Here is a 21,961-nt window from a genome sequence, read left to right as displayed (position 1 = left end):
TGTGGTCTCCTTGGGTTGGACGATGACGTCCGCTGTGCCTGAGCTTTGATGGGTGGCCACACGATCCCTCCCCTAATTCAGAATTCGCCGCCCAACTGTTCTGGTGTCTCTCCTCTCATTCACAAACTATTCCACTACTCTGCCACCTTCTATTGCAGAGATAGGAGACATACACAGCATAATGGACACGCCATTGTCCACCGCACTTGACGTGCTCGCCACCGCGACTAGCACTGCGTGGGAGGCCGTCACAACTGCCATCGACGAATTACCTGGCGCTGTTTTAAACGACACCAGCCCGATTACCATCCCTCCCACACCGCCCGACGAGGTCTACTCTGAGGGCAACTATGTGGTCGTGAGTTATGGTTGCCATGCTGTACTGCTGCGCAGCATGAAGGTCTCTGTCGTATTGAGGCTGACTCCGGGCGCAGAACACAATCCTCGGCCTCCTCATCGTCCTCGGCGCGTCCGTGCTAAACGCCCTCGGCCTGAATATCACCAAGCTCGACCACCAGCAACAGCAGGCCATTCCAAAGCGCGAGCGAGGAAAGGAGTATCTCCGTCCACTGTGGCTCGCCGGCATGGGCATCTACATGTGAGTTATGGGACGATTGGCTGGCGTGGTGATGTCCGGAAATGCCGTTGCGGCGGCCAAGCCCCAAGCAACGCCGTTCCGCGGCCGCCGGTCACCGCCAGCAAAAGTCTCGGAGACAACGTCGCCCCTCCTGTCCACCCCTGGACCGCACGGTGCACAGCACCGAACGATGAACGCATGAACGAAAGAGCATGCGGGTACGCTGGTGTGCTCGCGTGCCGGTGGACCGTGCATCGCGTAGCCGGCACCACTCACTCACTGCATTGGGGTCGACCGGCGCAGACCGTTTGGAGCTGACCTCGGCACAGTGCGTCGCAGGTGTTTGGCTCCCCACTGGCACTGCGGTACCTCCGCCCGGACTGGGTGGCGCCGCTGGGCGCCAGCAGTCTCATCTTCAACTTCATGTTCGCGTACTGGCTTGTTGGCACACGTGAGTGGTCGCGTGCGATGCAACGTGGAAAATGGACTGACATTGGCTGTAGCGGTGACGACGTCGGATATCCGCGGAACGGCACTGATTGTGTTTGGTGTCATCCTCATTGTGGTGTTTTCGAGCATCAACCATGGCCTTAGGCAAGACCTGCCGATTGAGGAGTAGGTTTGTGGGGTGAGCGTCGACTGACCCATTAGACTGAACAGACTGTGGACGCGCGGCTCTTGGATCTCCTACTTTGTCCTCTTGATCGTCTTCACCTTTGGAACCTTCATTGTGGCCGACCTCCTCGCCAAGGTGTCGTACTCGCGCAACTCGTTCTCCCCTCTTCCCTCTCCCACCCTCGGTCTCCCCACCACCACTGGCGGCCGTACGGTCCCCGTCGGCAAGTGGAAGCAGCGGTTCATGGGTATTGTCGCGCGCAGGAAGGCCATGGAGTACACTGTCCTCGCCTACCTCGAGCGCATGTTTGCTCGTTCGGACGACGCGCGCGTGCAGTGGCTTGAGGGTGTGGCGTGGGCCGTTGCTGGCGGCTCTCTCGCGGGCATGTGTCTGGTGTTCACAAAGGGTGTGGTCAAGATCTTTTGGAACCCGGGACACCCGCTCGTGCACCCCAGTCCGCTCATTACCCTGCTCCTCACAATCATCACTGCCGTCCTTCAGATCATCTGTCTGAACAAAGCGCTCAAGTGCGCCGACACCGTTGTTGTTGTGCCACTGTTTTACGCCGGATACACTGTATTTGGGTGGGTAAATGGTTTTCGTTCACTTCTAACCCATCAGCTTTGTCAACTCTCTCATCTTCTACGACCAGACGGGCGCGTACGCCACCTGGGCCCTCGTTGCGGTCTTCCTGTCCATTGCTGTCCTCATTGCTGGAGTCGTGAGTTGCAAAATCCGTACAAGTGCTAACCCTTCCCAGGTCCTCCTCTCGACCAAGTCTACGGCCAACGACCCTGCCAACCAGAACCAGCAGTCTGCTGCTCCCCAAGACCCCGGTGTCCGACTGCGTCCGCGCGACCATGTCGTGGCCGACGGTGCCTCCACGTCGACCTCGGCCAACGCAGCCAAGCGTACCGACACACCTGAGCCGGGCCAGGACGTGCTCTGGGAAGTTGGCAGTGTGAGCGACGACAGCGACGACGAGGACGACAATGAGAGCATGAAGGCCGGCAAGGGTGTTGGTGGCATCAAGGAGAGCCACGGCGAGCGCGGTGGTCTCTTGTTAACCCTCGACGAGGAGGACCAGGCGCATCTCAACGCAAACTCACATCACATGCAGACGACACCGCAACTGGAGAGTCATCGGCCGCTGGCTGACGACGATGAGGAGGACGAGTCCGAGGCCTTTGGCGACTATGCGCGTGTCAGCAGCAGCAGGTAACGCATCGCGATCTAGTACCAGCGAGAACAGACAGTATAATTTAGACAACCAGCACACTTTAGAGGGGTATTGCAAAGTGCATTTCCGGAATCCATATGTTGTGTTATGCAAATCTGGACCTAAAGACAGACAGGAAGACTCAGGGGGATCTCTACGCTTTAGTTGGCCTGGAGACCGCTCTCCTCGGCCTGCTTGGCCTCGGCAGCCTCGGCAGCGGCCATCTGGGCCTCGAGCTCGGCAATGGCCGGGCCGTCAAACTCGTACTCGATGAACTCGGTCGAGAAGGCGTCAACGGCGCCAGCCTCGAGGACGATCCAGCGGTACTTGAGAATGTCGTAGGTGACGACGTCCTCGGTGGAGATGACCTCGATGTTCTTCGAGTTGCGGACGGTACGCCAGAACTCCTCAATCTCGTTCTCGGGCTTGTTGGGGCCGTGGATGAAGAGAATGGACAGGTTGTCGCGGGGACCGAAGCGCTGCACGAAGAGACGCTCCGCCTTCTCCTCCTCGGCGGCCTCGGGAACGGCAGCCGCATCGCTACCGTCCTCGACGGTTGCGGTTGCCTCCTCGACAGCAGGGACAGGGCTGACCTTCTTGGGGGCAAGGGCGAGGTAGCCATCGCCGAGGGCACGCAGAGCGGCGTTGGTACCGGCCCATTTGCCCTCGTTGAGGTTGCGGACGACGCGGAGGAGACCGGAGGAGAGCTTGGACGACAGAGCGGTACGCACACCGAGGTCGCGGACCTTGCGGGGCAGGTCCTGGGCCCAGTCACGGTTGTGCAGCGCAAAGATGGGCGCACCACCACGACGAGTACCCGACGAAGCGTCACCGGCACGCGCCCTACCAGTACCCTTTTGAGGCAGGAGCTTGCGGCCCGAGTAGGCGACAGTCGAACGAGTCTTGGTGCTCTGGTTACCGGCACGAAGGGTCGAGAGGTACCAGACAACGTTGCGGTGGAGAATGTCACGGCGAATGGGCTTGCCAAAGACTTCAGAAGGGAGGAGGACGGCCTTGCCCGAGCTGATGGGCGCGGTAGGGGTGAGCGAAGCGAGCGACGACAGTGGGTGCTCGATGGGCTCGAACGGGTTGGACGGCTTCCTGTGCAGGACCTCTTAACGTGGTTGTTAGCTGACTTCCTAAACAAGAATAGTCCAGCCGACTCACCACCACGCGTCAGCAGCGACTCGGACACCTCTTTCCTTGAGCCGGCAAGGTCCTCGAACACCAGGTTAGGAGGAATGGCGGGCGACTCGGTGGACTTGCTGGACTCGGCAGCGGCGGCAGACGAGGCAGCGCGCGCGGGGGCGACGGCAGCAAGGCGGCTGGGGCCAGCAAGCGCAGCGCGAGCAAGGGGGCGGGCAGGTGCGCGAAGCGCCTAGGCAGTCAGCAAATGGACACCAGCACTGGTCCACAAGTCTCATCGTGGCCGCGCCGAAGTTGGTTGGACAACTTCGTTTGGCGGCTCCTCGAGGCTCATTGAGTCCAGGAAAAAAACACACCTGGGACATCAACGGGGTCATGCGAGCGGCCGACTTCATGGTGCGCGGCGGTCGGGAGTGTCGGCGCGGCGACGGAGTGGGGTGTGCTGTGAGGGAGGCGGAGGTCGGAGAGCAAATAGCGCCAGTCCGCAACTTTCAGATGGCCTCCGACAGTGCTCAGACGGGAGCATTTCACCGGGTGGAGGCGGACAGAGTGGGTCACTTGGCGACGTCTCCAGTCTCCAGTACACTATGCATGGGGTGGGTGGGCAATGGAGCAAGTATAGGCTGGCAGTGTAACTCGTGACGGCCGCGTGCTGCGAATGCAGCAAATAGCTGTCATGTGGCCTGTGGAGCTCTAATGTTATGGACAGCCAGTTATGGACCACCGGCCACGCGAGCGTTCAGACGGCAGGTGAGCAAGTGGGCCAGAATCGTGAGTCCGATATCAGGAGGCAGTCGGTATGATGCACTGTAGATCGACAGCCTGCCAGTACCAAGGACATGACAACGGCTGGGATGTGTAAGAGAGACCGAGGTTACGACGTACAAGCAGCATTGTGGACGTGCGACCACTGCTGACGGACAGGATCCCTCCAACAACAGACATCGCCATCCCCCCAACTCTGACATGTGTGTAAGGAGGACTTCGGGATTGCAATTTCTGAAGGGCTGCTCATACAGGTTGCCCCAGCTCCCACTCTGCTGTTGAGCATGTTTGCCCAACAGAGACACTGGGTTGCAGCGCTGCCACTGGTAAAGGACAAGGTCGCTTCAGACGACTGGGAAGTGCTATTCCGTTTGTCCCCAGCCACCGTTGCTCGGACCTTCCCCATATCGATGGAGCTCAACCAGCACCCAGTGAGGTCAAAGACATGTTGGAGAGTACCAGGTCAGGTCACCATGTGGTTGTGTAGAGCCGTGGTCTGGGACCATGGGTGGCACGACAGGCCCGAGTTGCTCCAAATGACACCGCAGGCGAGCCGGGTTGGGTGAGAGGACGGCATGTAATGGCGACTAGGGCGTTGTACATGGTGCAAGACAAGGATGTGGGCTAAAGATCAAGGGCTTGGTAGGAAGTAGGAAGATGGATAGAAGGGACCCCGAGTTGACAAGTGGACGCATGTATGCGAGAGTCCGGGGCCACGAAAATGAAGTAATAGTAACAAGGGAGATGCAGGAGATGGGTGCGTTGTTTACAAGTTGAGACCTTCCCATCAAGGCCGTCCGTCGTTGGCGCTGGCCCACTGCTGGCTCCGTCCATACCGCCATATCCCTCCTACACCACCGTCACCTCCGTGCCCTCCGTCTCCATTCTGCATTCATTGCATTGGGCGCCATGCATATGCGTTCATGAGTGGGACATGCGCTGTCGTGAACCAGTGCGGCCAGGTCTCCCACGGTACAACCAATCCATCTGATCGTCCCTTGCGGAGTTAAGCCCGAGCGATGCCAGGGCCCGCCGGTGACATATCGCCGTAACGCCGACCGGCCGTTTGGGACGCCCCTGGGTGTGTGCACTGTGGCCGCCGGGTGCTCGGTGGGTGGTGGTGTGTCGAATCGTTTGGCCATCGTCTTGAAGTCTCCCACAGCAAGATCGTGAGTGCCAACGCAGCCGCCTACAGCGACGAGCACACAACCGCCGGAATACGGAGCTGACGGTATCCCCCTCGCCGACCCATCCATCTTCGATTTCTTGAACCTCTCGCGCGCACCTGTCGAATTTCGCGGTCTCTCAACATTTTGGTGTCTCCTGCACTTTCGATCCGTTTTGTGACCTTGTTCCCCCTCCCTCTCTCGCCTATCCTCCTCGAATCGCTCGTCCCGTCGCTTCTTTCGCGAAACCCTACGCATTTCTCGTCCTCTCCCTATCTCATTTGTGTCGGCTTGGATTTATCCCCCTTTACAGAAAATGTCGGCCGTCCAGACCTTCGGCAAGAAGAAGACTGCCACCGCGGTGGCCCACGTCACCCCCGGCCGCGGCCTCGTTCGCCTTAACGGCTCCCCCATCTCGCTCGTGCAGCCGTGAGTATCGCGCAAGGATTGGAAGATTGGAATTGGGAGACCAGGATTGGGGGCCGGAAGTTTTGAGGAACGATGGAGGCTTGAGAACCGGTGGAGGGAAAGGAGCGATGGCACTGGGATTGCGTGCATCGAGAGGAGAAAGAGAGAAACGGGACTCGCCATCCAATCTTCCCTACTGTTTGTGGACGCTGTGCTGACAGGTCCTCCTAGCGTCCTCCTTCGTTACAAGGTTTACGAGCCCATCCTTGTTGTCGGTGCCGAGAAGCTCGCCAACATCGACATCCGCCTCCGCGTCAAGGGTGGTGGTCACGTCTCGCAGCTCTACGCCCTCCGTCAGGCTATCGCCAAGGGTGTTGTTGCCTTCTACGCCAAGAACGAGGACGCCGCCTCGGCCCTTGAGCTCAAGAAGACCCTCATCGCCTACGACCGTACTCTCCTCGTTGCCGACCCCCGCCGCGCCGAGCCCAAGAAGTTCGGTGGTCGTGGTGCCCGTGCGCGCCGCCAGAAGTCGTACCGTTAAATACCTCGCCCAGAGGCGTTTACCTCGTGCGCACTCTGCTTGCCAAGGTCGCGACAGCGTGCTACGAGGTGGCGGGTGTTTATCGCAGCATTGGGGTATGTATATCATGACCTGCACTTTGCACTGCATTTGGGTTTTGGCACTGTAAACTGAGAAGCAAAAGAAGGGGTGCATTGAGGACGCGAAGGGGGTGTGTGTGTCAGAGCGAGACATGTGTGGTGTGATGGAGACTGCGGAGGGGAGACACTGATGGCAAGCGGGGCAGCATTGTTCGTCGTCTGCAGACAATGAACGCTGCCAACTTCCTGGGTGCGGTTGAAACAGATGGGTGGAGAATTGCAGAATGGCTTTTGTTTCCGGGGCAGACGGGGCGGGTCGTCGCGTCGGCGGCTCATGTTTCCAGCACGCTGGACGGGCCGACCAGCCATCATGAGCGGTTGGGGGTTCTTGTCATTTAGGCACCTGCAGTGTCTGCAACATTCATCATCACCACCCCTCCTTCTCTCATATCTGTGCGGCGTGTTGTGCCCACATTGCAGCGCAGAGTACATTACTCCATCACTACGCCTCGCCAATATATCACAGTCCCCCACCGCCGCCCATATCCCTGCTGGCGTCCACGCGTTCCCCCATCCCATCAGCCTCCACACCTAACGCCGGCCTGCCCCTTTGACTTGTTGGGCCATCAGCACAGACCGTCTCTTTCGTGTTCCCTTCAACATCTTCTCTCCCTCGAGTGCATCCCTCTCTCTTTCTCGCCACTGTCCCCAAATATTCATCTCCCTCTACTAGACTCGCTCTGCCAGTCTTTCCCTCGCCTTGTGACACCCACAAACAAACAACACAACCTCCTCCCGCCCTCCGCCCACCACAACACCGTTGCCCTGACGTGTTGAGACCACGTTGTACCGGTATTAGCTTTTGCCCGCGCCGCCGTCGTCACACCTCATGGCCCCCCCACGCAGAACGGCCAACGGCTCTACAACTACGCTCAAGTTCACTGGAGCATCGCCAGCACGTAGCGTAACCGGAAAGAGTGCTCGCTCTCAGACTCGCGACGCCGAGTATGATTCGTCGTGGTGAGTGGTCACATGTGTCTCAGGTCCACAGTCCGCGTCCGCTCGTCGGTCTGCCAGGACTGAACGCCGTCTAATCCTTCGCTCCTGATGCTGATGCCAACCTCCATGTCCCTTCTCTGATACAATTACACTCCATACGTGCGCCACCCCAATACAGCTCGTTCAACGGCTCACGTGTCATCCTCGACCCAAGCATCTACGGTATTCAAAACACCAGCGTAAAGTGAGTGTTCACCCTGGCTGATCTTTTATTTTTTTGTTGTTTGCTCTTTCCAAGTCGCTGACACCCATCACTCAGCATTGCCGCCGCTTTCAATCAGGCGCAGTCTGGTGGTTCATCACTCCCCTCCCCCGCCATCAGGACCGCCGCATTCCAGCATGCGCTCCCCTCTTCGTTCACCGGGCCTGTTGTCGCCCCCGCCGGGCCCGTTCCGCGAAATGTCACCAGCCGAGAAGCTGCAAGATGTCGCACGGGCGGTCTCGCCCGTGAGCTTCTTCCTGCGTGAACCTCTGAACGACGACGACAGCTTCATGAATGGCGGTAACCCCTCGTTCTCCTCGCTCGGCAACTCGTCGGGCGATGCCTCGTACTCGTACCGGGAGGAAGACGCTATTGTGGACAGGAGCAAGGCCGCCCAGGCGTCCTCATCCAAGCCGAAGGCTCTGCCGCGTCAACGGAAATATGCCAGAGCCGAAGACATGCCCTGGCGTCCGCAGGAGGACGCCGACGATTCTGATGAGGGCGGGGGCGCGGGAGTGGTCGCCTCTGGAGCACTGGCAGGGCGTTCGGCAACCCGAGGAACTCGTGCAGAGAAGGGCAAGGGATACCTCGGCACTGGCGAGCTCGGAATCAAGCGTCGCAACCGCAAGTCGGTCAACTACAACGAGGCCGATAGCGCCAACGAGGAGGAAGATGGATTTCAGCGCCAGGCAACGCCCATGGTGGAGTTGACACCTGTCAATGGCCTCGGCCTCCGCTCCCCCACTCCGGTGGGCAGCAACTACATTCGCGGAGCCAGCCGAGACCCCATGGACCGCCGATCCCGTGAGCCCACTGCAGGAAGGGTCATGGCGACCAACATCACCTTGGCTGCCGCTGAGAGCAACCGTGCTGCCGTCGAGTTTGTCGGCGACCTCCTCAACTCGCTGCACTCAATGGGCCGCAAGGTGCAGAAGAAGGTCAGGAAAAAACGGCGGTTGGAAGGTTGTGGGCGCGTTTGTGGCCCTTGCCCTTGCCCTCCGTGTTGTCTGGCTCTACTCTGTCACGCCTTCCTCTCCGACCTACCATGCCCCAATTGCTCCTCCTTCGTCAATGGACGAGCTCGTTGCCCGTCTCACCTCTATCGAGCACGCCCTCTCCGAGCTGTCAGTTGTTTCCGACACGCGCGAGGCCGCAGGCAACAAGGCAGCGCTGGGCATCAACGACCGCGTCCACGGTCTCGAGTCGGCAGTCGCCGACGGTCACCGTACCTTTGAGGCCCGCACTGGCGAGAACTCCCGTGACGTTCGCAACATGCGCGACACGATCAGCCAGCTCAAGGGCGAGCTCAGCGACGTCACCTCGCGCATCGCCAAGCACGACGGCGAGATCAAGAACGTCGACCGCGACATCCAGCAGCTCAAGACTCGCGTCGGTGCTGTCGAGCGCGATGTGCGCGCCGCGCTCGACGACGGACGCCTGAGGTCAGCTCTCGAGCGTATTCTCCCGACCTGGATGCCCGTCCGCACCGATAGTAAGAACCAGGACATTGTCGACCCCCTCTTCTGGGCCGAACTGAAGAAGGTCTTTGTCGGCCAAGGTGAGGTCGAGTCGACTGTTCGCCGCATGATCAGCGACGGCCACAAGACGCCCAAGCAGGGAGTATTCAGCTCGGACGAAGCTGAGCACAAGCTCAGCGAGTTGGCAGACAGGCTGTTCCAAAAGCACGCAAACGAGTTTGTGGCTATTCGCCGCAACGAGTTTATCGAGTTGGTGGAGCAGCAGGTCGGCACCCTCCGCGATGAGCTCCAGGCTGTGCGCGACCGTACCGTTGCCCACCCTGCTGCCCCCCACGCTCCCTCGTCTGTCACGATCAAGACCGCCAAGGGCCAGGACATTACCTCGACTCTTCAGGCCCTCGTCGACGCCGCCTTGCTCAAGTACAGCAAGGACACGATCGCCCTCCCCGACTATGCACTCTTCACGGCCGGCGGCCGTGTGATCCCATCGGCCACTTCAGACACCCTCGTCCTTCAGCAGCCTTCGCGCTTCAGCAAGTGGATGAAGGGCGACAAGAACGTTGAAGGTCGTCAGCCAGCGACCGCCCTCCACCCCGACAACGCCGTCGGGAGCTGCTGGCCGTTCAACGGGCCCAAGGGACAGCTTGGTGTTCTTCTGGCACGACGCGTTGTCGTCAAGGCACTCACTGTCGAGCACGCACCCATGGAACTTGCCCTCGACATGTCTACCGCTCCCAAGGAAATCGAGGTCGTAAGTTTCTGTCTGCGTACCAAGGAGGGACACTACTGATGCGCCAGTGGGCAACCGTCGAGGGCGAAGAGAACCAGGCCAAGGCACAGCAGTACCTCGCGAACGGAGGTGATCAGAAGGCGTAAGTGGTTGCAGTGCTTCAGGCTGTCACAGGGGGCATATCGTTAACCATTCTCAGATCAAGCATCCCCCAGACCGCTGATCGCATCTTGCTCACCACGATCACATACGACGCGTCTTCGTCCGCACCCATCCAAACGTTCCCCGTTCCCGCAGAGATTACCGACTATGGAATCGACACTGGAATTGTCATCTTCCGCGTCGAGTCCAACTGGGGCGGTGACTTTACGTGTTTGTACAGGGTGAGTTTTAAAACAGCAAGAGCCCTGTTTCAACCACAGCAAACCGATGGGCGTGTGCCTTTTATATGATCGCTGACACTGCCGTACAGGTGCGCGTCCATGGAGACGTTGCTGTCGCTCGGGAGCAGACTGAGTAGGAAAGGGGGGATCGAGAGGTGACGACCAGTAACGACCAGACGACCAGACGTGCGAGCGCGAGAGGCATCGGTGTGTAAGGTGTGTGTGAAGTGTAATCTAGCGGGAGCCAAAGGCCTAGACACTGGTGTGTCGGTAGGCAGAGTAAGAGACGCCCCATGCATGTGCATTGCCTCAAATGGTTGTGCTATCTCGTCACCAGTTGGCATAAAGGCAAAGAGTGGCAACACCACAAGTCGATCACAGCCCGCCCATCCCCCAACTGCCTTTGCTTGGCACGTCCCTGCGAGGGTCAGAATCCAGCGGGGACGGTGGGAACTGACCACAAACTCAAACCAGTCTTACACCATGTAACGCTACGTGCTCCAACGACTCCAACGACTCCAACGACTCCCACTCTTTGCTCTCCAACGACTCCCACTCTTTGCTATCGGGTTCGCTCCCATCGCATCGCATATTGATTGGAGTGGGCTTGCGTACCTCCTCGGCTGGGTCGGCTGGATCTCAATAACAATACGCACTCCAGGTCTCGCTCGGGCACCCAACTCCAACGTTTGTACTACTGTAGGTTGACGAGTGGACCGTCGTTGGTGATCAGCAAGTGGCCGGGTGTCACGTCGGTCCACACGTCGGTCCAACGCTAACCAAATCTCCGAGGGACGGCACACGGCACGATATAGGCATTTTGGCACAAAAAGTGCCCGAACGAGGTGGCCGTGAAGTATGTACGTGTTTGAGTGTGTGCGCACTCCTTGCGCTCTGTGTCCCCTCGCAACACGTAAATGCCCAGACTGCACCTCTCCGGTCCGCACCGGTGGAAGGTTGGGGGCAAGGTTGAGGCACAACGCCTACTCGAGTACGAGTACGAGGCGGCAGACGGCCTTGGAGCGGCGTTCATGGACCACGGCATTGCCAGTTAACGAGTGTCACGAGACGCTCGTCTTTTTTTTGTCCGTCTTCTTGGGATCTTTATGCGAAGTGAACTCGAGTCATGTGATGCGTTCACGTGCTTTTGGAGTGAGTTGGCGCAGCAGCTGGCAGGTCCCCCGGACAGTTGTCGTTTGCTCCATCGGCGTCCCTTGTTCCTTGGGATGGAAAACTCTCCTAGAGTTCACGCCATGTACGTCGTCCAAACGTCAGCGGAGCAGTTGTAGAGGGAGTATAGCGTCTCGCAGATCTTCTGATGGGTCCACCGCCGACGCAGATGCCGAGACCGAGAGGGTGTCGCAGGTGGCAGGTGGGCTAGGCCACGCTGCACACGGCCAAACGGGGCAAGTCGGTGCGACAGGCCGCCGTCTCGCATGTACGGCACTGCGCGTACGAATTTCATAACGTGATATGAGGGGCAGGCGTTCTTTCAAGGACCCACACCCGAAACGCCACTGTTGGGCTGCCAACGTTCACGTCAGAAAATCAAGGATCTCGCAATCTTTACTGTGTACGGCATCGGCGACGCCGTTGGCCTCGTTCGTGCGCACTCTCTCTCTCTGTAGAGGGTGGCCAAAGCGGCGTGGGACGTGTCGCTAACCGGAGTGTGTCTGCCATCTACGACGTGCCGCGGCTCGGCTCGGTCGAGGAGGTGTGCACCGAGTTGCCGAGACGGTGATCCCTTCGCAAGTGGCACCAACCGTGGCTTCGTGGCGCCCGCGCCGTGACATCCGCCATATACATGCGGGTCCTTTGGCGTGGACTTTCTGTCGCTGGACGTTGTGTGTTTTTTCCTGTTTATTTGTTTTTCTGGGTAGCCGGAGAGCCCCATGTAGGCCGTGTAGGCTAGGCTCCCTTGACAGCCGCGGCGGCACGGTCGCTTCCATCGCCTTGGTCAGACATCTCACACCACGCATACAGGGAAAGCCTCTCTGCTCGGAAGTAATATTTAAACCCAGTCTAGAAAACCCGCGTCGGTTGTGTGGGCAAGCGATCAAACATGGTCGTAATCGTAACACGTTTGGAAGTTGAGTATCCCTTAGGTCCCGCAAACAGCGGATACACGAGGGGGGGGGGGGGGGGGAGCAGAACGCCTCCACGCCTGACAACGGTGACATGTGCGCCGTTTGTGCCGCTCGGGAAGCTCCCAAACGGGTGGTGGAGAGTTCAGATTACTGTGGAATGTTAAAAGTGGGCAGTGGAGTAAATCGCATCCGAGCTATGTAAGCGCCAGCGTGCACGCGTGGTCATGGTATGTCAAACAGCTTGGGAGATGGCATGGTCCACATGGTGGATGGTGGAACGTGGAACATGGACGGGGTGGAACGTGTAATAGATCCAGGCTATACTAGATCTATAGTTGAGCTATTATCGATCGTGATCATTTCCAAGGTGTGAGGAGGCATGTGCAAAAGCGGACGGCCTCCATCTCCGCCGATTGTCCGCCATACCGCGTGGCGCGACGTGCAACAAGGTCCTGGCCGGGACACGATCGGGAGGCAAATGAGTGGGCTGCGTGGCATGTTCGACACTCCAAAATCAAGCTTGCCAAGATCTCGTGTTCTTTCGTGTGAGAATTGCAGCAAGCGTGCTCACTTTTTTGAGTTGTACGAAGTACGCAAGACAATGGTAAAACACTAGAACGCATTACTAGCATGAATGCGTGACAGCTACGGGATCGGTGTTGCTATAGACGGGGTAAGTGGCCATGGGAACGGGAATGGAGGATGGGAATGAACGAGGGGCCAGTAGTGGGAACCCTTTCACGTCGCGGGACGGCATGGGCGTACCTTGCATTTTTTGGCCTCAAGAGTGCAGGTGTGGTGTAGTGTGGACGCAAAGAGTACCCGACGTGTCATGGTGACTGGCGTAAAATGTGGAACCTAACGTCGCCGTGTCACTAACCAAGCCGAAACACACCAAAGGTGCGACACGGGCCGGCCGATGAGGGAAGATGACCTATGTCAACCTGTGTCGAGAGTGACAGACCCAGAAACCGACAGCCGAGTCACGCATCTGGACTGTGGAGCTGCTGGAATGGGAAAAGGGGATGGGAAGACACGGTTCCGACACGAACATGACGACACATGAACGGCGGCCCCGAGAGGGGATCGATTGGAACAGGCCCATGTCACACAACGCATGAATTATAGGCTGCGTGCGTTTGCATATGGGGATAAACTACACTGTACGAAAGGCTGGGATAACACTGCAGCCGATGCGACAAAGGATGTACATAGGCGGGGGGTCAAATGTTGAGATCGAAAAGAGAACCACCAAAACAGGTGAAAAGGGGCGGTCGACATAGTTCAATGTAAAATGTGTGTTAAATGCCAGAAATGGAGTCTGCGAAGAGTCGAGAACAGGAAACAGGGAGACGGGAGGTATCACGACAACGGAGACTAACGTGCGTGGAACGAGAGAAGCTGGACTGGAGGCTGGTGGGGGGAATGGGGAGTAGTGGCGGCGTGCGGGGAGGGTGAGGATCGCGGGAACAACGCGTTCGAATTGGCCAGCCATGGGGACGACTTTTCACGCAGCACAGACGAAACGAGGGCAATAACGGCATGTGCAGAGCCGAACGCGTCCTCAATGTCCACTTAGGCCGCGTAGTACGACTGCTCGTCGGCACCTGCAGGCGCGGGGACCGTGTTGGGATACATGCCACCGACGGTGGGGGTCATGCCGAGGGTGGGTGAAAAGGCCGTGGCTGGCGAGATCGGGGTGTAAGGGTAGTCGGCCGACGAGCCAGTCGTAGGAGCCGACGCGCTGTCCAGCGAGTCGGAGCGGTGCGCCGCAAACAGTGGCGAGCGGTACTGGGCCGAGTACACGGACGAGTCGCCTGAGCGCAAACCGTTTGCCTGGGGCACCGCAAGATACTCGCCGCCTGTAGGGGTTGGCAGGTGAGGGATCACAGTCGACGACGGCAGCGAGTATGCAACACCCTCCTCAACGGCTGCCAGGTTCGTCACGTCGTTGGCCGAGTACGTCTTTGCGGAGTAGGCTGCAGGGTTCGACCCTTCAGGCAGGCTGTGGCGGCGGATCGCCTTGGGTGGGGACGCAGGGCTCTTGGTTGCATGGCCAGAGGCCGACGACGAGACGGAACCTGGGTCATTCGAGTTGGAACCGGCAGTAGAGGTTCCAGCTTGGGGCTTGTTTGGTCCACGCTGGCGGACAGCAGTGGAGAACTCGCACACGAACCTGCGCTTGGTGCAGCGGTTGCAAGGGTTTCCTCCGAAGCACTGGAAATAGGTGGTCAGCCACTCAACTCAATGTCTTCGATCGCCGGCGCATGCCTGTACGCCGCCCGGGGGGGTGTCGTCTAGTACTCACCCTCGCCTTGCGGATGCGACAGCGCTCACAGGCCTGCGCGGTGCGCGAACGCTTCTTAATCTCGGTAGTTGGCTGACCGTCGGCGCCGAGGATCAGGTGGCCGTGGTGAGACTTCATGCCCATGCCGGGCCCGCCGCGGTACATGGAAGGCGGGGCGTGGTGAGCGTGTGCCATGGCGCTGTGCGGGAATCCGAGACCCTCGACGGCGCCGTGGTGGTGGTTGTGGTGGTGGTGCATGCCGCCAGTAAAGACCTCACCAGGTGCAGCGCAGGATGGGTCCTGGCCCATGAGTGGGGAAGGCGCATAGCCGTAAGCCAGTGAGGAATCGGTAGCTCCGACGGATGAAAGAGCGAGTGCGTTGATTGACCACTGGCTGGAAGGCGTACCGCCTGGAAGAGGTGCGTAGCCACCGTTGGCGATGAGAGGGGAGCCGAACTGGGCAGGGGTGTTGGTGGGAGGGGTGACGAGGCCGTACTGGTTGACGTCTGGCTGGAGGTACATGTTTGGCTGGTGGGGAGTGGGGTATGCGTACTGCGTCGCCGGCATCTGGCCTTGGGCAGCTTGGGGCAGGCGGTAGCCGTTGCGTGAAGGTCCTTGGTTGGGAGCCATGCCGACAGAGAATTGGGAAGAGGAAGGATACGGGTGAGTAGCCATCATGGCCTGTGTGTGGATGTGTGTTGGGTGGGAGTGACTGCTCTTGACTGGGATCACCTGGCGCTCTGATATCACGCTAGTGCGGCGGTGGGTTGGGTGGCTCTTGTCCGAATCGCTTTCGTTTGGGTGATCGGGGGGGGGGGGGGGAGGCGTTTGTTTGATTACTGGCTCGACAGTCGAAAAGACACAACAAGTGTTCCGACAGTATGAGCAATCGCCAAAACGTACAAGGTGGGTTGGGGAGGGGGGAAGGCAAAGCTAGCCATGAGCTGAGCAGGCATCTGTTATGTACAAGGAAGATGCGCGAGCGCGCGCACGCGCACTCTAGCTGCTGCTGCTGCCTGCTGGCTGTCTTGCGAGAGAAGTCCCAAACAGGGATCGCGCACACATTTTGATTACTGTGGGTGTTCTGCCGCGGTCCTCCCCTCGAGAAAACGCAGCGAGGTGTGGCTCCTGAACCAGCGGGCAGTGTGCGTTCCCTACGAGTGTCTCATCCTTAAGCGTCGTCGTTTGACTTGCTCATTTGCTCACCTCTCTCGTTCGCGTTCCCTGCCCCTGGCCAGCAAGCATGCCGTCAACAGTGGCGCCCACGAGGATGGTATGTGGCTTTGGCTTTGTCGCCCCCAACTCGGTGCCACCCGTGGGTGGGTGGGTGGAGGGCAGCATTCAGGCCGCCAGAAGGCCCAAGGAGGCGCGGGCTGGCAGAGCGAGAAACGCGGGTGTGTGGTGGGTTCAGGCAGCCCGCCAGAGAGCCTTTGTCTACAGGAGCATCGACCTCCCCGCTTACCCCACGGCCGCACGCCACGACACGGAAAGAAGTACGCACACGCGCCAAGGACACGACATACCACGGGGGGGGTGTTCACACCTCTCTGCCCGCCCAACCACGGCCACTGCTCGCTCTCTCTGTGCTGACCCCACGCCCCCCGACCGCCCGCGATCTCCCTCCTGCAGCCGCAAAAGGAGAGAGCAAACGTGTGCCAAAGGAAAGAGGTTGATGCTCTTGGCCTTGCTTTTCTGGCTCTCTCGGGCACCACCCTGCCCCTGAATTGGGCCGCCAAGTTTAAAATCACCAACGTCAGTAGTGGGTGAACGCGCCGTCATGGAGAGGGTTGGCCGACGTAAGCGGCGTGATCGTCAGCTCAGGCCAAGGAGAGCCACGGCCCGCTGTGGTGTGCACGGCCAGCTTGGGCTCTCTGGGTGTGCTGAGAGAGCCTTTGCACTTTGCCTTTGCTCAGGGTGGTGTCCAGGGGGTATATTGCAGTCATGCAGTCATGGGCAGAGAACGAAAGCGTGGTCGTTTGTCTCACCCCGTCCCTGGTCACCCCAGGTTAAGCGATCATTTTCATCAATCTCTCGACCGGGGGCCCATGGCTTCCACGCTCTCTTGACGCTCGACACCGCACACATGGTGTCGCTCCTCCGAGCGTCAGTGATCAGTGAATGGCTCTATACTCGTAGCTTTGGTTTGATTGCGCAAAGTGAGCCGCGAACAGCCGGACAAAAGCATCAAGTAGCATGGCCTTCCCAAAGGGTCGCGAGTACTAGCTAATCCCCCACCCACCCACCCCATCTCCCTCTCCCCCCATTTTGGTCACTCCACGCTGCAATCAAGGGTTGCAGAGGACTAGAGGCCCCCCCAACTAGGATTCTCACCGCAACGGGACCGGCGCGTCGTAAGAGCGTTTCAATATGGAACCGCAGCTTCTGGAAACGCGTGCTTGTGGTCCCAGGCCCCGGACTCCGCGGGGCAGGTCGCCGCAGAGTGGTGGGCGTCACTGGCCGTATCTTCGCTCGCATGAGCATGACGCTGAACGAACAAGCAATCGCAGTCGCTGAGAGACCGCAGCGCCACTCAGTCTATCAGTGCGTAATGCGATAGGGGGAATGCACGGACGGACCATTGCAACATGGTCTCGGCTACCCGTGGCCCCACGCCGACAGTGACGTGTTGTTGAAGGGTGCGGGGAGGGTCAACCATGGGATCCTGCAACAGATCAACAGAACAACCAGAAAGCCCCATTCGCATCCAGGCTCACATTCAGTGAATCAGTGGGCGCCCCGAACAGCAGCAGCAAACCCAACTGGGATCACACTTTCACCTGTAGTACTGTAGTACGGTAGCCTGCACAGCCCATTTTACCACCACATCCTGTGCTGGGTTTGTTTACGGCGCCTCCCGACGCCACCTACACCCTCATCTGCATCTGCATCTTATATCTGGCCATCTGGCCATAAAAATCCAGGACGCACAAAAGCGTATCATGCGCGGCCTGGCCAACGCTGGAGCAAGGGCGGGGGAGGAGGGGGGGGGGGCAAGGACGGTCAAAAAGCGTTACCAGGGACAGAAAATGGAGTTCGTATGTCCTCGACTCTGTACGTGTGATGTGGCCCTGCAGGCACCATCCTACTCACGTGAATTCAGGCAGTGCTAACGAGAGAGAACGACGTAGGGAGAGGGACAGAGATCCAGAGAGAGACCCGCTGGCCGCTGGCCGCTGGGCTGCTCTGTGCACTCCACAATGGCGCCGCTCAGGACACTTGACGCATGGCTCGTTCGCATACGTGTTGCACGGCACTGCGCTTGGGCGTGGGTTTGGAGCTTTGGAGGGCTTTGTCTGGGCGAATTTGTCACCCAAAAGTTGAAAATGCAACTTCTACAAAAGTGGCGGCGCCGACCAACCTTCAGCGTGCACAGACACTTTTGCCCTTGCTCGAGTTAAGGATGGCGCACCCGTTGCGCTGTTGCGCTCATACGCCTGAGCCTGAAGACAGTCGTTGACATGTCCCACAGGCTGACGTGGCGCCGCCGCCTCATCTGAGGGCCGTTGTCCCGGGAGTGTCGGACCAGCGTGTCCTTACAGAATGCAGAAAAGGAAAAAAAGGATTGAATGGAACAGGTCTGGACTGGACTTCGTGGGCATTCGTGACCCAGTCTTTTTATGCGGTCAAGCCATCGTTGTGTGTGGCTTGTACTAAATTCATCAACGCTGTGCTGTGCGTGGTTGCGTTGTGCTTGACTACATGTGACATGTAAATATTACAAACCCAATTAAACGGAGGCCATGGCAGTAAAACAGTCGAGAATAATCATTCGTGAGCTCCATTCAGCCCATAATCGAGACACCTGCGCCTACAAGAAGCCTGGCCCGCTCGTGCTTCGTGCTAGGCTGTTGGGTTGGGCTGAACTGACGTATCCTCTGCTGACGTGCTGTGTGCCACCCGGGTCCCCCACCGACCCCACACGAGTCTCGAGAGAGGCTGCCAGAACCCTGATGACCGTGACAGGCCCCGCGCAGGACCCAGCCCCAGGCCCCCCTCCCCCCAAGCGCCATTGGTTGCAATTTTGTGTTGGACGGGACGAGCCTGTTGCTAATGGGGTGGGCGGGAGCACGCTGGCCCCACCCCCCCAGTACATCGCAAGCTTGTCAGGGATGCCTCAAAACTCGTGCATGAAGCGTGAGCTCTCGTAACGGAGCGATTGAGAGGTCGTACGTAAACCACTACTTGTGTTTTTCGTCCCTATCGCCGAGTCTCAATATGGATCCGAGGCCTTGGACGCACGCGGAGGCATCTCCTCCTAGGTCCTCATGCCGTAATGGTATGCATCTGCCCCTGTGCAGTGGAACTCGACACGTCTGCCTGTAGAGGACAACGAAGGTTGGGAGTGCGTCATTGTGGATGTCGACGGCAATGCTGTTCATTTGCGATCCAATTCAGTTTGCCTCTCCCCGTTAATCTCCCCTGGTCCCCTTGCAACACGTCCCCCGCTTTCGCTGAGAGTCTCGACCGCAAGTTGGGGGGTTTTCGTGTCGGTGTGGCTTTCAGCCCCAGTCGTCATACTTCATTCGCGGCGTCGATAATGCAAAGCCTTACGGTGACTGACCGTAAGTGGCGCCGTATTCCCACTGGGCGTTGGCGTATTCCCACTGCTGCTTCTTCATTCCCACTGTTCTCTTTCATTCCCACTGTCAATTCATTCTTCAGGCAGCATGGGGTTTGCGTATAAACAACTGGGTAGGAGGATCTAGTTCTAGCGAGACGACCGCGAGGCATAAATGATTCATGTTCCGGCTACTATCCCCCAGAATCTGACTGCATGGACCCCATCACGTCGTATGCTTGCTGACCTTTGACTACGGGTGCAGAAGTTCTATCCAGGCCCACCTATCTGATCGCAGCGGACAAGTAAGACCGCACCAGAAAAGGGGTTTCGCGTCGTGTCGCACCATCGATCACGTAGATGTACGGCATCACCAACGAGGTGCCATTATCGTGTCCTGCCAACAAGTCCGCTTTGAACCCCACCAGTCTACGCAGAGCCTCTTGCCCTGTCCAGCAAAGATTCGACTGACTGCCCCTTCTTGGTAAATAAAGGCGTCCAGACAACTGAGCACGCCTGTTCAAGGACAAAATCAAGAAAGGCGCGATAGCCACGCGACAAAAGAGACCGATAGAAGCCTTCGGCGCAATAGCCCACCAAGTCCGAGTTGATGCGCAGCCTGGCACTTTTCTGGCCGCTGAGTGGCCGGAATTGTGGAAGTATCGGCCCAACCCGACAGCCCAAAGCTGCGGAGCGCGTCGCACTTGGCCGAAATCCATGATAGCGCTTTGGTTCTTGGCCCCGAGTCGACACTTAGAAGTGACGCAAAATATAGATATTTGATCGCCGATACACGGTTGCGCCCACCACCACCACCACCCATCCTTTCTTCCTGCCCAGCATGCCCTCCATCGACCCCAAGCCCGTCAAGATCAACTATGACGAGTACCTCAGCTACGAGTCCGTCCACCGCGTGCGCTCAGAGCTCAAGGCTCTTCGCCCCTACTTTGAGCTTCCGGGAATGATCAGCGTGCGTCATATCAACAGTGCGATGTGCAGTGGCAGATAGCTGATCTACAGTTTGGCGGTGGCTATCCTCATCCCTCGACGTGGCCTATCAACGGCATGACTCTGAGCGTCCCGTTCGCCAAGTCGTCGGCCTTTGTCCCCGGCTACGGAGGTGTGTTGTTATGGCAGACTCGTGTGCTTGCATGCTCACTTGCCTCACAGTGTCTACCCCCGAGCAGCTCCTCCCTCAGGCTCCCTACACTGCGCCGCTCAAGGGCGAGGCGCTGTCGTCGCACCTCTCGACCGAGCTGCAGTACGGCTCGCCCTACGGTGCCCACCACTTTGTCAAGTGGCTCAAGGAGCACGTCCGCCGCATCCACAACCCCCCCAACGAGAACTGGGACGTCCTCAACACGGCTGGCAACACTGATGCTGTCGACGGCATCTTCCGCACGCTGTGCAACCGCGGCGACTCTCTGCTTGTCGAGGAGTTTGGTGAGTGACTTTTTTTTCGCATGTGATCTGTGATAGCGTCGTCTGACTCTGGACAGCCTACCCCGGTACCCTCACCACCGCCGAGACCATGGGCATCTCGTGCGTCGGTGTGACCATGGACAACGACGGTATCGACCCCACTGCTCTTGACGAGGTTATGGAAAACTGGGACGAGGAGAAGCGCGGTTCGCGCAAGCCCCGTATGGTCCTCATGGTTCCGTAGGTTTCGTGTGGCCGTCGCTCATACTCACCTGCCAAGTACCTGCTCGAACCCTACTGGAAGCACCACCCCCGAGTACCGCAAGCGCGAGCTCTACGCTGTATGCCGCAAGCACAGCCTCCTCATCGTTGAGGACGACCCTTGTGAGTGCTCTCGACAGCCGTGTGGCCGTATTGCTGACAACAACTCCAGACTGCTTCCTCCAGATCCGCCCCAACGGTGCCGACTCGCCTATCATCCCCACCTTCCTCTCCATGGACGTTGACGGCCGTGTCCTCCGTCTTGACTCGTTCTCCAAGATTGTCGCCCCCGGCTCGCGCTGTGGATGGCTCACTGGTCCCACAGAGCTTGTCAGCCGCGTCATGATGCGCTCCGAGTGCAGCACAGTGGGTTTCACCTTGCGGGAGAGTGAGAGCACAGCTGACCCACTCAGCAATGCCCTTCCGGTTTCAGCATTGCAGCTATCAGCACAGTGCTCCGCGCATGGGGCAGTCACGAGGGCTTTGAGAACAACTACCTGCCTTACATCTCCAACATTTACAAGGAGCGTTGCCTGTTCATGATCAACCTCTTTGAAAAGTACCTCCCCAAGTCGACGTGCGAGTGGCCTGAGGGCAGCGGCGGCATGTTCCTCTGGGTCCGCCTCAAGACGGAGGCCCACCCCGAGATTACCACATTGTCGCCCGAGGACATTTCCAACCGCGTGTTCAAGCAGGCCATTGACGAGCGCGTGCTGCTCGCCCAGTCCCGCTACTTCAAGTCGGCCGGCGGCAAGGAGTGGACCAAGGAGGAGGAGGCCAAGCGTATATACCTTCGCTTGTGCTTTGCCAACCCCACGCTCGAGGACATGGAGGAGGGTGTCCAGCGTTTCGCCCGTGCCCTCAAGCGCGAGTTTAAGCTCGAGTAGATTTGTATCTGTGGCGTCGTGATCTTAGACCAGTACAGCACAGTACCTGTGCACCTGTTGCAATGGAAAATACCTTGCCATCATGGATGCCTCGGCAGAATCTGTATGCG

At 58.8% G+C, this 21,961-nt stretch overlaps 6 protein-coding genes across 6 annotated transcripts; 4 read left to right on the top strand and 2 right to left on the bottom strand.

Moving 5' to 3' along the window:
- Nucleotides 1-181: 181 nt before the first annotated feature.
- EHS24_009007 (uncharacterized protein) lies at nucleotides 182-2,415 on the top strand (the record flags this gene model as incomplete). Its single annotated transcript, XM_028624304.1, has 7 exons — nucleotides 182-358; nucleotides 435-598; nucleotides 907-1,028; nucleotides 1,081-1,192; nucleotides 1,229-1,777; nucleotides 1,815-1,914; nucleotides 1,954-2,415. 7 exons carry the CDS (start codon nucleotides 182-184, stop codon nucleotides 2,413-2,415), a joined length of 1,686 nt encoding a protein of 561 aa, XP_028475376.1.
- Nucleotides 2,416-2,573: 158 nt separating this feature from the next.
- YML6 (54S ribosomal protein, mitochondrial) lies at nucleotides 2,574-3,953 on the bottom strand (the record flags this gene model as incomplete). The annotated part of the gene is made up of 3 exons (XM_028624303.1): nucleotides 2,574-3,526; nucleotides 3,580-3,790; nucleotides 3,915-3,953. The coding sequence occupies 3 exons, from the start codon at nucleotides 3,951-3,953 to the stop codon at nucleotides 2,574-2,576; spliced, it is 1,203 nt and encodes a 400-aa protein (XP_028475375.1).
- A 1,852-nt stretch (nucleotides 3,954-5,805) lies between these two features.
- Nucleotides 5,806-6,438, top strand: RPS16 (40S ribosomal protein S16; the record flags this gene model as incomplete). Its single annotated transcript, XM_028624302.1, has 2 exons — nucleotides 5,806-5,918; nucleotides 6,129-6,438. 2 exons carry the CDS (start codon nucleotides 5,806-5,808, stop codon nucleotides 6,436-6,438), a joined length of 423 nt encoding a protein of 140 aa, XP_028475374.1.
- Nucleotides 6,439-7,386: 948 nt separating this feature from the next.
- EHS24_009004 (uncharacterized protein) lies at nucleotides 7,387-10,486 on the top strand (the record flags this gene model as incomplete). The annotated part of the gene is made up of 7 exons (XM_028624301.1): nucleotides 7,387-7,517; nucleotides 7,675-7,740; nucleotides 7,838-8,696; nucleotides 8,722-9,987; nucleotides 10,035-10,108; nucleotides 10,166-10,349; nucleotides 10,439-10,486. 7 exons carry the CDS (start codon nucleotides 7,387-7,389, stop codon nucleotides 10,484-10,486), a joined length of 2,628 nt encoding a protein of 875 aa, XP_028475373.1.
- Nucleotides 10,487-14,011: 3,525 nt separating this feature from the next.
- Nucleotides 14,012-15,398, bottom strand: EHS24_009003 (uncharacterized protein; the record flags this gene model as incomplete). The annotated part of the gene is made up of 2 exons (XM_028624300.1): nucleotides 14,012-14,653; nucleotides 14,745-15,398. The coding sequence occupies 2 exons, from the start codon at nucleotides 15,396-15,398 to the stop codon at nucleotides 14,012-14,014; spliced, it is 1,296 nt and encodes a 431-aa protein (XP_028475372.1).
- Nucleotides 15,399-20,122: 4,724 nt separating this feature from the next.
- On the top strand, nucleotides 20,123-21,851 carry EHS24_009002 (uncharacterized protein; the record flags this gene model as incomplete). The annotated part of the gene is made up of 7 exons (XM_028624299.1): nucleotides 20,123-20,251; nucleotides 20,302-20,401; nucleotides 20,452-20,724; nucleotides 20,781-20,943; nucleotides 20,984-21,087; nucleotides 21,137-21,330; nucleotides 21,378-21,851. The coding sequence occupies 7 exons, from the start codon at nucleotides 20,123-20,125 to the stop codon at nucleotides 21,849-21,851; spliced, it is 1,437 nt and encodes a 478-aa protein (XP_028475371.1).
- Nucleotides 21,852-21,961: the final 110 nt, after the last annotated feature.

Source organism: Apiotrichum porosum (genome assembly GCF_003942205.1).
Source record: "Apiotrichum porosum strain DSM 27194 chromosome Unknown scaffold_8, whole genome shotgun sequence".
In the NCBI taxonomy this organism is placed as follows: Eukaryota; Fungi; Basidiomycota; class Tremellomycetes; order Trichosporonales; family Trichosporonaceae; genus Apiotrichum; species Apiotrichum porosum.
Note: the sequence above shows the minus strand (reverse complement) of the source record. Positions and strands in the feature narration are given on the sequence as shown.